Genomic DNA, 13,386 nt, shown 5'->3' on the forward strand with positions numbered 1-13,386 from the left:
TATGGCAAGAAGGATGTTTCCAAATTCTAGTTCTTTTTGCTGCCCAAGTGAGCAGATCTAATCTACGTGTAGCCATACGTTTTTCGATTAAAATATATACAGAAGCCTATGTGGGGACTGGGTCCCCCAATCCATCTATTACCTTTGCGGATATGAATGTCATCAAGCCATGAGGGTCATTATCAAAAGTACACATGGTACCTGGCCAGAAGAGAGTTCATTAACATGCTTAATCTAAGTCTTCTTCTGGCTTTTCAGCCTTAAGTTCAGGGTTCAACACGTTGGACACAGCTGGAGGTGGCTTGGCTGCGATCATCATGACCACGACCTCGTAGATGTCTTCAGGAACAGATCTTTGGTAGACACCCAAGATATCGGTTGGGTTAGGATACACGGCCAAGGCCTTGTAGAAACAAAGGGCCGATTCGATCTTTTGGTCTGGAAGAGATGCTAATTGCTCACCTAAAGCAACTTGCTGCATGAAGAAGTTCTCCTTTTCGGCCAAATCAACTGGGACTGGGTTAGCCTTCAAGTCTTCTTCCAAAGCCTTCTTGACAGCCTCAAATTTGGACTTCTTGGTTTCCTTTTCTATCTTTTCACTGAGTTTGGCATGCTTGACGGCCTTCTTCTTCAAAGACTTTCTGAATTCAGCGGAATTTCTTCTTTGGTAGTCAAAGTAGGCAGCGTAACCGACGAAGACGGTGGCTGCAATGGTAGTAATAGTGAGGGCCTTGTTCATTATGAATAGTATAGCAAGGTTAAGCTAGCGAGTCGATTTCTGATAAATGAAAATTTTTCTTAAATGGTGGCACGTGACACACATTGACAGACGAACGGTGGCACCAAATTGGAAGTTGACACGGATTGGGCCGCCACAAAAGAGCACTAGCTTGCTTCTAAATCTTGTATGCCTCAGGCTTTTCCGTAACCAGTTTCTTGAAGGTTTTAGGGGCCTATATTACTGGCGTCTTCTCACCCCCAATGGACAACTCACGTGCCTAATCGAGCGTGATTCTGATCACGTGTATTTACCGTTCAACAAATCCATAAAAATTGATTGGCCATCTAAACTTCACCAATCACCCCACCAATATGTCCGCCCAAGAACCTCAAGACAGCCAGGTTGAAGTCAAAACCTACCCAGACTCCACCAACAAATGGCCAACCCCATTTGTCAATTTGGCTAACGCTTCTGCTTACCCATCTTGGACCCCAATCGATACCAAGAAGGAAACTACTCAAATCTTCAAGTTTGGTTTCTACACAACTGTTGGTGCCTACGCCTGGTTATACTTATGGAAGCGTACCACCTTTAAGTTGGGCTTGCCATTAACTGCCGTTGGTTTCGCTACCATCGCTACTGCCACCAAGGGTATTGTGACTAACTTGAGAGAAAAGAACGATGGATGGAACACCTTCATCGCAGTTGGTACCGGTAACTTGGCCTGTTTAACTGTTGGATTCAAGAACATGCCAGTCAAGCACAAAGTCTTGACCGGAATTGCTGGTGCAACTGTCACTGCCTTGGTGGATCACGCTCTCTGGGCCCAATCTCCAAGTTCTGCTGGTAGAAACGCTAGATACGCCGAAGGCAACACTGAAGAAGTCCTTGACAAGCAACAATTCTGGGACGTGTGGAAGAGAAGACCTTTGAGTCAAACTGTCGAAAGTTTGGGAGCGGGTAGAGGTATCTTCAAGCCATAAATTGTCAGTTGAGACGATTCGATCTGGCTACTTGCATGTCTTGTCATTTTTTCATGTTTAGATGGTGGTTCCAGTGTATGCCATCATCTTCGCTTGTGATGTGTCACTGGTTAGGCCTGGCATTTTGTACATCTAATATTTATTCCTTCATATATACAGGCTTAACAAATCTTATAGGGATAATCCAAAGTTTTATTCTTTTTCAACTTCCACAACTTCTTCTTCTTCTTGGTAGTAACATGTTCGGCGAAAACCTCGTCACAGTACTTTTTCTTCCAGTCTCTAATGAAACTTGGGTCCCAGAGCTCACTGGCGATTCCCAAATCTTTGCAACATCTCATCAAGGCATTACTTTTACAACCTTCCAACGCAGTGGTCACTTTCTCTTCACCTCCAAAATAGTCTTGTTCGCCTCTGGCTACACTCACCAATCTGCCATGGCAAATTAACGCGTATTCTCGGCTGATTTGTTTGGGGGTGATGTAGCTTTCGGTTCTGGGGGCCAACCCCCATCCTCCAGGACCAAATGCCCGATTCAAGATACGACGATACTTGATTTCAGGAAGATACAATAAGCCATCAGGCTTGATTTCAATGTCTTCAGCAGCAATGGGGGCCAAGAGGATGTCTGCAACTTCTCTCGCGAACGGAGTGGATCCTAAGCCATGGAAGGAATCTGACCAATTTATGGGCTGGTTTGACTCTGCTGGAGAGCTCTGGATGGGAGAGTCCTTGAAACTCACATCCACTGACTCGCTGGTGCTGGACCCTTCGCTGGTGCTTGCACTTGGAGTAGAGGCAGTCTTGTCTCCCACTTTAACATAGACAGGAGACGTATAGGACCGTTTGGTGTTGAATGCCAGCTTGAATGTGGCATACCTTTTAGAGCACTGGAGTACAGGCCTCGAGATTGTGCTTATTCTTGGAAACATGGCGTCTGCTTACAAGTGTGCCCGTGTAAATGAGCTATAAGTATGGGGTCGTGGCCAGGTGAATGTGCTATTCCGAGTGAGTATCTGCAAGTGATCTGGCAAGTGCTAGCAAGACCCAGCCAATAGCGAAATTAGTGCAACCTAGTAGTAGGCGATAGGCACCCATCGGTATTCAACATCACTACGACTGGTTTTTGAATTTGTGTTTCAGAGTTTTACGTCACTGGTGTAAATGCTAATTCTTTTATTGTAAACCAAGCACAGGCCGTGCTATGCTTGGTCTAATGCAAATATACTATCTCTAGTCATAATTCCCTATGCAACAAATTAATTCACTGGCATCAGCCAATGCTAATCACTGCCCTCTGCCCTATCATAGTATTCGAATGCGAATAAACTATTCATCAAGGGCCTTCCCAATTCGTATCTGCTGGTTAGCTGATGGTATTCAGTGTTGTTGTGAAGATCCAACACAGAGAGTTGTTGGGAAAAGTCCATCATGTAGAGCTTCTCATAATTGTGCATGGAGGTAAATTCGTTGGTTCTTTCATATTCTATCAAGATTTCCTTATCTGACTCCAATAATCTAACCTTATCATCAAGATCCATGTTTTTGATTCTTCCCACTAATTTCTTTACATTAACTTTTCCTTTCCGGTCCCTATATTTGCCTTCTTGTTCAAAAATTTTGATAATTTTGCCTTCTGGTAACCAAAGACGAATAATAGGAACATAGAAGTAATGATTGAAGTAATATGCCGTGGTACCTTGTGAGTACTCGAAGTTTAGCATGGACATTATGTCATTTGGAACATAAACGGGGACTGCGTCTATCATCGTTAATCTCAACAGATTCAACTTCTCAAAGTTCATCCAGTGTTTTCTTCTATCCATGTATAATTCGACCAGCTCTCCTTTAGCCGTCTTCTCCTTTATGAGACTATTATACTCAGGTGGTGGAATTTCATTGTTCTTACTGAGTGCAGTGATATCTATGTACACACCACTATCAACATCGATGAATCTAGCATCGATGTAGTTGCCTTTTCCTGAAATGTCTCTATGATGAAGATAGGTGGAACAATCGATAAGGTACTTGCCAAAACCATCCTCAACATCTTCGATCACCAAGGTCATGTTGTGGTTCTTGGTAAGTTTGTTTAATTCTGCAATTGGCATTTGAATATCGATATCGATGTCAAATGGGAACATAAAACCATTCCAGTACCAGGCTAATAATGGGCCATGTGAGATCCATGAAACGATTCCCATCTCCTTGCTGAACTTGAACCAATTTCTCAATAGTCTTTCTAAGATAATTTTTTCTCTGGCCGCTAATTGCTTCTGAGTCCAGGTTTTATCTTTCATGTACTTGAAAGCCCCATTGAAGAACCTCCATTCGTAATGCCATCCATTATCTTGGTTCTCCTCATCAAGGTACAAGGTTGCTAGCTTGTAGTATACTGGCTCATCGTCATTGGAGTAACGATTAGCACCAACTAGACCTTGATAGTGATTTAGTTCTTGTTTCGAGAGTTTCTCGTAGTTGAAAGACTCTTCCTCGATATTATCTTCACTTCCAGACTGGGAATCATCTGGACCAGGTAAAGATTGCGGGTAAATATCTCTCTTGTTATTCAGCTGTTGCAAATCGTGGACTAGTGCCTGAATATCTTTTTTCGATTTCTTTGGCAGTCTCTTATCCCATTCATCCACGAGCTTTGCGAAGGCTTCGCTTCTCGGTATCCGAGTGGTTTCTTTCATGATTTCTTGATATTCGTGGATCTGGGCTTCCACGTCTTCTTGGCTGTAATGGAACATTTCAGGGGTTAGATTGAATTCCCGAGATCCTCCGTGGGGTGCCTTGGCATATACTGGATTATTTGTGTCTTGCTGCTTGGGTTTGACTTTTTTAGTCAATTCCTTCATTATATCGCGGGGGGTGAACTTCACCTTCTTCTCGTCACTCAAGCCGCGTTGTTGCAAGTAATTGTCGAGCATGCCTGAACGATAAATGTCTTTTCTGTCATTTTGCACATCCAACTGGTAAGTTCCAGAAGAGGTAAGAAAAACCAACTTTATGGGCAATTCTGCGCTTGTCAACAAGTGGCCCTTGGCCTGCATGATGCTCTGTTCATTGGGGATCTTGTTTTGGGGGGACTTCGTGACGATGAAGCCTGGAAGCTGCTCAAAGGGCAAGCCGATGGCGTCAATCTGTTCTTGGGATAAGTCCTGTTTGTTGATGCAGAAGTCGGGGTGGTTGGTGGGCTTGTTGACCTTGGACTGGAGCCACGAGCAGGTCAACTTCGACGAGTCCAGCTTGTCCAACTCCTGGTTGAGCACTGTCAAGTCGACCCAGTCCGACCACGCAAACGGCACACTGGTGTTGCCATCGCCATGCAATAGGTGGTGGAGGTACACGGAAAACGTCACACGTGGGTCATACAACAACTCGGATGTTTCCACCTCTTTGGGGGAGAACTCTGCCAGGTGGTAGGCGCTGTTGTCATGGAAGCTGTTGGATTCGGCTTGGACGCTGTGGAGGAGGAACGCCACCTTCTGGTCAGGGTCCAACTCTTGGTAGGGCGAGTCTGGTGGGTACTCGATCTGAGCATCGGGAATGTAGTCCTCAAAGCTCTGGGAGTGGAGATGCTGGAGCTCGAGGTCGCGGAGGCGCTGTTCCTCGAGGTTGTATATCTTGCGGAAGTAGAAGACGTTGACGGTGATGACTAGGAGGAAGCATCCTGTTATGAAACGGGTGCTGAGCGTTACAAACGTCATGGATGTAGCTAGCGATGGACTGGGGCAGATTCGCGTCTGATTGATTCTTATATATTAGTAATGGGCGCTACGATTTTGGCGTGGAGTGAGACCCCAGATCCACTACTCCGTGGGTGCATAACGCATTTATGCCAGTGCTAGCAACTAACTATGTTTTGTGCTGGCAAGTGCTACTGTGCATGGCTTGAGCAGATGGCACTGTTCGTCACACGAGATCTAACTGGTGGTGAGAGAAGGCTGGGAACGTCGGCTCAGGCCCGGGGGCTTGGGCCGGGGAGCCAGTTGGGGGGCTTGGGCTTGGTGACTCTGGTGGTGCTGGGACCGGTGAATGAGGTGCAGGGCCCCAAGATTAGATGGGGGCTGAATCCCGGTGCAGGCTTAGAGGCCAGTTCTCCCCAGCTCGCGCGCACAAAGCACCTAATACAACCGTGACGCGAGGTACTAGTCGAGGACGATTGTCGGGTGATCACCGCAAATTTTAGTTTGCAGATGTCAGCAATCCCAGCAAGGATTGCTGTGGAGACGTTCGCTGAGACCTCCCCGCACACTACATCATCACCAGCAGGTTAGGTTAGGTTGGGTTATATATAGACTATCTAAAGGTGGTCTAGCACACCTATTGTCAGTCGGTTCTGCGCCCCCCGTCGAAGTCCGTTGTTTTGGCTGTATGGCGCAGCCCAGCGGGCGAAACTGGCAGTGCCCGTCAGGCATTTTCGAATCCCCATGCGGTGCGCGTAGTGTGGGCTATGTCGTAGGCCCAAGTTGTGATAATCTCAGGGGTCTGGCCGTTGTTCTGCTGTAGTTGTAGCCCGAGCCCTGGTAGACTAGTTCCAGGCACCCACGCTACATCTTTTGCACCCGTGTGGCACTTCCCTGATAGTGAAGTTGGGATGTTTCTTCTGTCAGACGCACTAGCCACATGACACCGACTCGTAACCAGACCCTACGGTGTCTTGCAATCATGATTGGCACGATGGTACCTCTTACCCAAGAAGATATAGCCGTCTATTCTATACATTATTGATGGTATGAATGGTGCAAGAGAAACTCACCGCATTTTAATTGTTTCATCATATCTTACTCTAGCCATGTGAATAAACGCAAATGTATTAGCTTTCATACATAATACAACACCTGTATGGGCCCATCGCAGCCCATCGCCCACCCATTGCAGGTCAGCAGTAGCCCATCGCTCTTCCATGCGCATTGACTACAAAAAGTATCGAGATATGTTTATTGCTATTTCAGAACTAAAATCGACAATCGACATCTAACAGACCAACGGGAGGCCAAAGGCCTGTGAATGGATCTCACCTATGTGCTAGCCCTGCTAGCCTCGCGCCGCCTAGTATCGCGCAATCACATACACCGCGTGGATAATACCAGGAATGTAACCTAAGATGGTCAAGATGATGTTGATGAAGAAGGACGAGCTGCAGCCTCTTTCCAAGAAGACACCCAAAGGTGGCAAGATGATGGCGAATATGAGCTTGAAGATATCGGAACAGGTCACAGGCATGATTGTTGTTGAGGCCAGTAATCCATGGGGATCGCCTAGAATTTATAGTTGGGGCCAGCCCCATTGCATTCCTTGCTTAGCCGCACGCCATCATTCCTCGGCCTTCGACAATAGCAAGAATCAAGCAAGTTGCTATAAATGGCAATTGCATGCGTATACGTACCGGTGCCCTACTGGTGGTCTCGGGACAAGCCCAGGACGTGCATATCCTGGTGGGCTAGTTGGCTGGTGTCTAGAACCACCCAGGGTGTCAAAGTGCCGGTTGACGGTTCCAGCATCCCCAGGGGACATTACGGCGCTGCGCAGGGCCCCCCGCGGCGACGGTTGCGGGGCGCCCGTCTAGGTACCATGTGGCTAACAGCCAACAAGCAAGCGTGGCACATTCAGCTTCCAAACAGGCCCATGGTCACTTCTGGTGGCTGGGAAGGCCTGGCAATGTTACTGCGAAAGAAGCTTGCTCATGCACAAGGTGCGTCTGCCGGCGCAGCTGGAAGAAAATGACGACGACGAGACAGGCCAAGAGATGGGAGGGCTAAATATAACTATAGATGATGTGCTGTTGTATGGTGGTAATGCTGGGCGAACTTCGTCACGGGCGACAATTCAACCTGGAGCAGGGGCTGGTGTTCGTGGGGGTGGCTTGTGACCTAGACGAGGGAGTTGCGACATGGGCCACTCCGCGACATTTTCTCGACATCCTGCGGGCATGGGCTGTGATTTACTCCAGTCCCTCCAGGCCGTATATCTCAGCACTAACGTTGAATTTTTTTCGGGTGTATGAATCATAGCCAGAGCAGATCTTCACACCAGTACAATCATAGACCAAGGCTCCGCATAACCCACAATGTCCGATTTACAGTTGAGCATATTGAAGAAAGTCCACGACTCCAATGGTGTCATTGAAAACACCTTACAGGTCCCCGAATTCGCCGACATCGACGCCAATACCTTACACTCCAACTTGACCTCGTTATGGGCCAAGGAAATGATCACATTCTCCAAGATTGAAATCGACCAATGGAACCTCACCCCAGAAGCTGAATCTTTCGTCACCAACGGTGCCACCCCCGAAATCCAAGTTGTCGATGAGGTATTGAAGTCCTTGGAGACCTTGACCATCAATGACTTGAAGGCCAAGTTGGGTCCTATTGGTCTCGTCGGCCAAGGTAAGGCGTTCAAGAACAAGTGGTTGAGCAAAGATGGCGACAAGTTGGTCGCCAAGGTGGACAAATTGCCCCAAGATATAGTGTTGGAAGAATTGAAGACAATCAAGGAAACTGGTTCCTTGGAAGACAAGAAGGAATTAACTGAGTTGAAGAAGAGAAAGTTGATCACATTGGTAAAGATTGTCGGTTACAAGGTCGAAAAGGCCGCCAAGTTCGCCTTGGAAATCAAGAGTTACGAAACCGATATCACTGCTGAGATGGTGGCCAACGGTTCGTGGAAGGACGCTGAATTCAAGCCTTACAACTTCAACTCCGAAGGTGTCTACCCACAATCTGGTGCATTACATCCATTGATGAAGGTGAGAGAAGAATTCAGACAAATCTTCTTCTCCATGGGCTTCACTGAAATGCCATCCAACCAGTACGTCGAAACTGGTTTCTGGAACTTCGACACCTTATTCGTTCCTCAACAGCATCCTGCCAGAGATTTACAAGATACTTTCTACTTGAAAGATCCAGTCAAGGCTGGAAAGCCAGAAGACATGGAATACTGGGACAACATTAGAAAGGTCCATCAAGAAGGTAAGTACGGCTCCATTGGTTACAGATACCCATGGAAGGAAGACGAATCTTTAAGAATGGTTTTGAGAACTCACACAACTGCCATTTCTTCCGCTATGTTGCACAAGTTGGCCAAGGACCCTAAGCCATGCAGACTTTTCTCCATCGATAGAGTTTTCCGTAACGAAGCCGTTGATGCTACCCACTTGGCCGAATTCCACCAAGTTGAAGGTGTGTTGGCTGGTTACGACATCACTTTGGGTGACTTGATTGGTTTCATGGAAGATTTCTTCGGCAAGATGGGTGTCAACGGCTTGAGATTCAAGGCTGCCTACAACCCATACACCGAGCCATCTTTGGAAATTTTCGCCTACCACAAGGGATTAGGCAAGTGGGTTGAAATTGGTAACTCCGGTATGTTCAGACCAGAAATGTTGGAGTCCATGGGCTTACCAAAGAACTTACGTGTCTTGGGTTGGGGTCTTTCTTTAGAAAGACCTACCATGATTAAGTACGGAGTCTCCAACATCAGAGAATTGTTGGGACACAAGGTTTCCTTGGATTTCATCGAAACCAACCCCGCTGCCAGATTAGACGAAGCTTTGGTTTAAACATTAATTTCATAGAAAACCTCCCTCTCTCATACATATTGGATAATAAATAGCAACTTAAATTTGACGCCTATGTTGATGGCCGCGTATCTGCAATAGGTTTAAGAAATGGCCCAGTTTGGGGAAATTTTGAAACTGAGCTCATATTTTGTTAATTTTGCGTCAATTTCCACCGCTTTTACGATTGGCCACCTTGTTGAGGCATTTGCCAATTGAGCCAGTAGAAATGCGTAGAAAAGTCTTGCACTCGGCGTCCTACACGAGCGATACTTTCAGGGGTACGGGGCTGCTTCTGACAGGGAAGGGTGGCTTCGCCAGCTCAAGCCGGCTTTTGCGGCAACCTGTAGGCTTCGGCACGTGCACGACCATCTTCACCATTCGATCAATCTTCCCTACAGGAACTGCACACGCCAAGAGAGTCCGACGATTCTGCCATCAGCTTTGCATACCCATACGCCATCATCACCATATAATCGGCCCGTCCAGATGTCACAAGCGGAGCTTTCACAGTCTGCAGCGGTCGCTCCATCAATAACGCCTGGCACCAGCACCTGGAAATGTCACTGGAATAGCTGTCCCGGCGTGTTCGCCAACACGCCCTCTTTGGTATCCCACCTCGAATCGAGCCATTTGTCCCTGGAGGACGAGGCCAAGTGCAAGTGGACAGGGTGTGAAAAGTACGGAGTCGAACAAGAGTCCAAGGATACACTCCGTATTCATTGTCAAAGTCATATCTTCGAAGAGCTTGCGTGCCCGTTACCTGAGTGTGACGAGAGATTCAGTCGTCCTGACCAGTTGGCCAAGCACGTCAAATCTGTCCACGAGTTACAAACGCTAAGAGAGGCAGTATACAAGGCCAAAAGTGTGGAGAACAAGTCTGAAGGAGAGCTCTTGAAAATAATCGAGCAGAATTACGAGTTGAAGAGCCCTTGGTGGTTCGGCAATAAGTTTGTGGGCGTGTTGAATGGGGTTGCCGGAACAGAAGATCATGAAGACAGCACTAAGAAACGCAAGTTGGCAGAATCCACCGAAGTTCCGGTTCGGACGTTGTACAAATTACCCCTTGACTTCAAGCAGCACAAAGTCGCCAGTTTAAGGTATAAGAATTTCGTGGAAAATAAAAGCTTACTATTTGGACCAGGTCTTGCGCCCACCCATAACATGAATATTATCAGGAGGCAGAAATTGTGGGAGAGGCTTGAGCGCAGTGGGGGAGAGGAGGACGACCAAGAAGAAGAGCTCGCTCTCTATAACCAGCAGTTCCACGACCATATCGAAAAAGACAGCGATGGAATCAAGAGACAGTACAAAAAACTCCACACCGAGAGCTTGGAACATGCCAATGTGGACGAGCTCAAACGGGTGTACACGCAGATGGAAAACCAACTTCATACTGCAAACCGCATTAACCAAATTGTGAGCGAGCAGCTCGAGAAGTGCGTGCAAGAGAAAAGACAATTGTGGCTTATCAACCAATTGTTAGTGGATGCCAATGTTGAGCTAGGCATCCCTCCCGAGGAATCTCAGACACCACAGCGGGTGATAAGAGATAAATATGACGAGGAGTTGCTCAACAGGTAGCGGCGATTTGGACTCGGGCGAGACATTTGGATGTATGGTTTGACTTTTGGCTACATTCCACCATAGGCGTGGGAAGTTGATGCAAATAATGTACATATAACCCTTGGAACATATTCGCTGAGGACCAAAATAATGTAATTGTGGACCCATACAATCGGACCATAATGTGTAGGCGTGGAAGGGGATGGGATCATGAGCCGCGAGTGTGTTAAGTATAGGCGTGATCCAGGGAGAGTCCGGTGGGATGACGGGCCAGATGTGGTTGGAGATGACAGCAGGCGGAGATCGGTAGAGAAGAGAGAATGCGAGCATACGGGAGGAGTACGAGTACGCTCCTGACTGTTGGTGAAACCAGCAAGATTCCAGGCGATGGAATGGGGTCAGCTTACTATTTATTATGGGCTATTGTTAGTGAAATTTCTGCCACGGTTGCAGAGGGTCTTTATAGTCGATACAATAGACAAAGCAAAGGGATTCCACGATAAGAATATTGCGACAAGCAATTTTGAGTTAGGCTAAGTGGGGCCGATTCAGGGGAGGTGGGGAGGGGCAGGTGGGCTTTTTGGGAAACACCGCCGGTATCAGCGGGTGGGCGGATAGGATGACGGAGCAGGGACCAGCGGACCAGATGGAGACAATCCTCCAGAGCCCCATAGCAGGATCGACAATGGAGGCCACCAAACCATCTAAATCCGCACACCGCATATGCGGACGTGAGAGAAGGAGCTGAAACGCAGCCAGATGCCCGATTGCGCGCCAGCACAATCGCAGGGGCGATCTGGCGTCAATTAGAACGCCGTTTTCCAACTAGATCGTAAGGTGGTTCGGTACATAAGGTTGCTGACACCGGAATGACCGTGCCAATGAGTGACGGTGGGCCATGGACGGTTATGACCTTGCAACCCAAAAAAACCCATGTTCGCTGGTGTGTTGATAACACAACCCCAGCACCGAAGGATGCGGTTTGCTGACAATAAAATATCATCATGAAATAGGTTGTGCCCCGAGCACGTTACTCCGCTCCGCAAGATCAATGTGAAAGGCACCTCTATTACCTCTATTATCACATTCCCCCCAGAAAATTGTAAGCGAACCACTCCTGTGATGGCATATAATATAGTCAGGAACAATAATTGATCGGCACAATTCCGTCGCTGTCCCCCCCTTTGCATACCTCGGGGCCAAGCCCGTGCAGGGGACACTATTTTCTAACCACGACAATGCCTGCAATATGCCCCATTGGGGAAATACCCCGATACTGGCTCCCGCCGTTATCGAGCGTATGAGGAAGGCTTGGTAACATGGCGACCGTGCAATCTCGATGATGCCGGCGTTATATATAGCATCCATGAAAGAAGGGGTATATAAACACACCGCCCCCCTGGCAGAATATCCATCACCATGGATTCCAACCTCGACTATTCCTGGGACTGGGACTTTGGCGTTGTTGCCGCGCCACTGGTCCTGTCACCCTCCCTCCACTCTCCCTTATCCGTGGCTTCGCCCAGTCCCTGGTTGCGAAACGCCACAAGGAATCACACAGTGGCCCTGGACAAGTCCAGGGTATCCAAGCCCAAGAAGAAGCACAGCAACGACATCTTTTCCTATGCGTTCCAGGGTACCAAGGCCTGGGGCTCCAGCTCTCAGTCCCGTCCCCCGTTGAAACCGTTCGTAACCATCGCTTCCATTGACACCTTTGCCCAATTCGAGAAACCCTCCAAGAAAAAGGGTCTGGAAAGCACGCCCCCAGAGGAAAAAACACGGAAGGTGTCCACATCGTCAGCAACGTCTCTCCTGTCTGACGTATCTAGTGCATCACACGCCTCCCTCTTTTCTCATACTTCCTCCGAAACGTTCTGCCCCATGGCTAGTGCCGCCGATTTGTCGTTTTCGCTAGTGGACTACGAATTTGAAGACGGGTCTTTCTTGGAGGACGCCAGGGACGACATTGACGACTTCGACCCCCTCAAAGGCTTTGAGGACTTCATCTTCTACCGGTGATTTGCCGGACTGGAACGAGATGTCTCTGGTCAACTTCATCATCTTGTGGCAAGCCACCATTCACGCGCCTACGACCAATTTCCATCCGCTACAGTTCAATTCTCCTAATTACTTTATTGGTTCATCGTATCTTCCTGGTGATTGTATGATTCTGTTTCCTTGCAAGGGCAGCCCGAGTTGCTGGTGCGATGTTCGGCGTTTCCCGTCTTTTACTTCCCTGGCGACCACATAGCCCAGCTATGTTATATAGATATATAGGTCTTGTAATAATGGTACTCAGAACGATGTAGGAGGGTGGGAAAGAATTCCATTAGACCTAGTGTCCTTGAGTCTCCTGAACTAGGGGAAGTGTTCTTGAGCTCCTAAAACTCTATGGATGAAGTGTTGTCCAGTACAACTCGATCTGTAGTCCCTTGGGGTAGTGGAACATCTTCAATTCTAGTGAAGTGTGCTTGTATTTGAGTCAATTCGAACTGAATTGTCCTTCTGGACTACCTTGAAGTCCTTAATCTCTCAATGTATCCCTTTCC

The 13,386-nt window shown here is 47.7% G+C and overlaps 8 protein-coding genes across 8 annotated transcripts; 4 read left to right on the forward strand and 4 right to left on the reverse strand.

Annotated features, from left to right (window-relative positions):
* Window positions 1-229: 229 nt before the first annotated feature.
* TOM20 (Tom20p) lies at window positions 230-739 on the reverse strand (the record flags this gene model as incomplete). The annotated part of the gene is made up of 1 exon (XM_020210480.1): window positions 230-739. One exon carries the CDS (start codon window positions 737-739, stop codon window positions 230-232), a length of 510 nt encoding a protein of 169 aa, XP_020062520.1.
* Window positions 740-916: 177 nt separating this feature from the next.
* On the forward strand, window positions 917-1,785 carry CANTADRAFT_308000 (uncharacterized protein). The gene has a single exon (XM_020208373.1). The coding sequence runs from the start codon at window positions 1,093-1,095 to the stop codon at window positions 1,702-1,704; it is 612 nt and encodes a 203-aa protein (XP_020062521.1). The 5' UTR covers window positions 917-1,092; the 3' UTR covers window positions 1,705-1,785.
* Window positions 1,786-1,865: 80 nt separating this feature from the next.
* MGM101 (Mgm101p) lies at window positions 1,866-2,581 on the reverse strand (the record flags this gene model as incomplete). The annotated part of the gene is made up of 2 exons (XM_020211870.1): window positions 1,866-2,518; window positions 2,548-2,581. 2 exons carry the CDS (start codon window positions 2,579-2,581, stop codon window positions 1,866-1,868), a joined length of 687 nt encoding a protein of 228 aa, XP_020062522.1.
* Window positions 2,582-2,987: 406 nt separating this feature from the next.
* Window positions 2,988-5,417, reverse strand: CANTADRAFT_55852 (uncharacterized protein; the record flags this gene model as incomplete). Its single annotated transcript, XM_020210503.1, has 2 exons — window positions 2,988-4,190; window positions 4,353-5,417. The coding sequence occupies 2 exons, from the start codon at window positions 5,415-5,417 to the stop codon at window positions 2,988-2,990; spliced, it is 2,268 nt and encodes a 755-aa protein (XP_020062523.1).
* Window positions 5,418-6,762: 1,345 nt separating this feature from the next.
* CANTADRAFT_56089 (uncharacterized protein) lies at window positions 6,763-6,936 on the reverse strand (the record flags this gene model as incomplete). The annotated part of the gene is made up of 1 exon (XM_020210543.1): window positions 6,763-6,936. One exon carries the CDS (start codon window positions 6,934-6,936, stop codon window positions 6,763-6,765), a length of 174 nt encoding a protein of 57 aa, XP_020062524.1.
* An 844-nt stretch (window positions 6,937-7,780) lies between these two features.
* Window positions 7,781-9,274, forward strand: FRS2 (phenylalanine--tRNA ligase subunit alpha; the record flags this gene model as incomplete). Its single annotated transcript, XM_020206973.1, has 1 exon — window positions 7,781-9,274. One exon carries the CDS (start codon window positions 7,781-7,783, stop codon window positions 9,272-9,274), a length of 1,494 nt encoding a protein of 497 aa, XP_020062525.1.
* Window positions 9,275-9,517: 243 nt separating this feature from the next.
* Window positions 9,518-11,249, forward strand: CANTADRAFT_308060 (uncharacterized protein). The gene has a single exon (XM_020208374.1). The coding sequence runs from the start codon at window positions 9,761-9,763 to the stop codon at window positions 10,853-10,855; it is 1,095 nt and encodes a 364-aa protein (XP_020062526.1). The 5' UTR covers window positions 9,518-9,760; the 3' UTR covers window positions 10,856-11,249.
* A 1,007-nt stretch (window positions 11,250-12,256) lies between these two features.
* CANTADRAFT_7877 (uncharacterized protein) lies at window positions 12,257-12,856 on the forward strand (the record flags this gene model as incomplete). Its single annotated transcript, XM_020211200.1, has 1 exon — window positions 12,257-12,856. One exon carries the CDS (start codon window positions 12,257-12,259, stop codon window positions 12,854-12,856), a length of 600 nt encoding a protein of 199 aa, XP_020062527.1.
* Between the last annotated feature and the right edge of the window lie 530 nt (window positions 12,857-13,386).

The sequence above is a fragment of the Suhomyces tanzawaensis genome (genome assembly GCF_001661415.1).
Source record: "Suhomyces tanzawaensis NRRL Y-17324 unplaced genomic scaffold CANTAscaffold_7, whole genome shotgun sequence".
NCBI classification, from domain to species: domain Eukaryota; kingdom Fungi; phylum Ascomycota; class Pichiomycetes; order Serinales; family Debaryomycetaceae; genus Suhomyces; species Suhomyces tanzawaensis.

What these genes read in the sequence shown, in the direction of transcription:
- CANTADRAFT_308000 (XM_020208373.1), top strand. Translation starts at nt 1,093, where the DNA reads ATGTCCGCCCAAGAACCTCAAGACAGCCAGGTTGAAGTCAAAACCTAC.
- CANTADRAFT_308060 (XM_020208374.1), top strand. Translation starts at nt 9,761, where the DNA reads ATGTCACAAGCGGAGCTTTCACAGTCTGCAGCGGTCGCTCCATCAATA.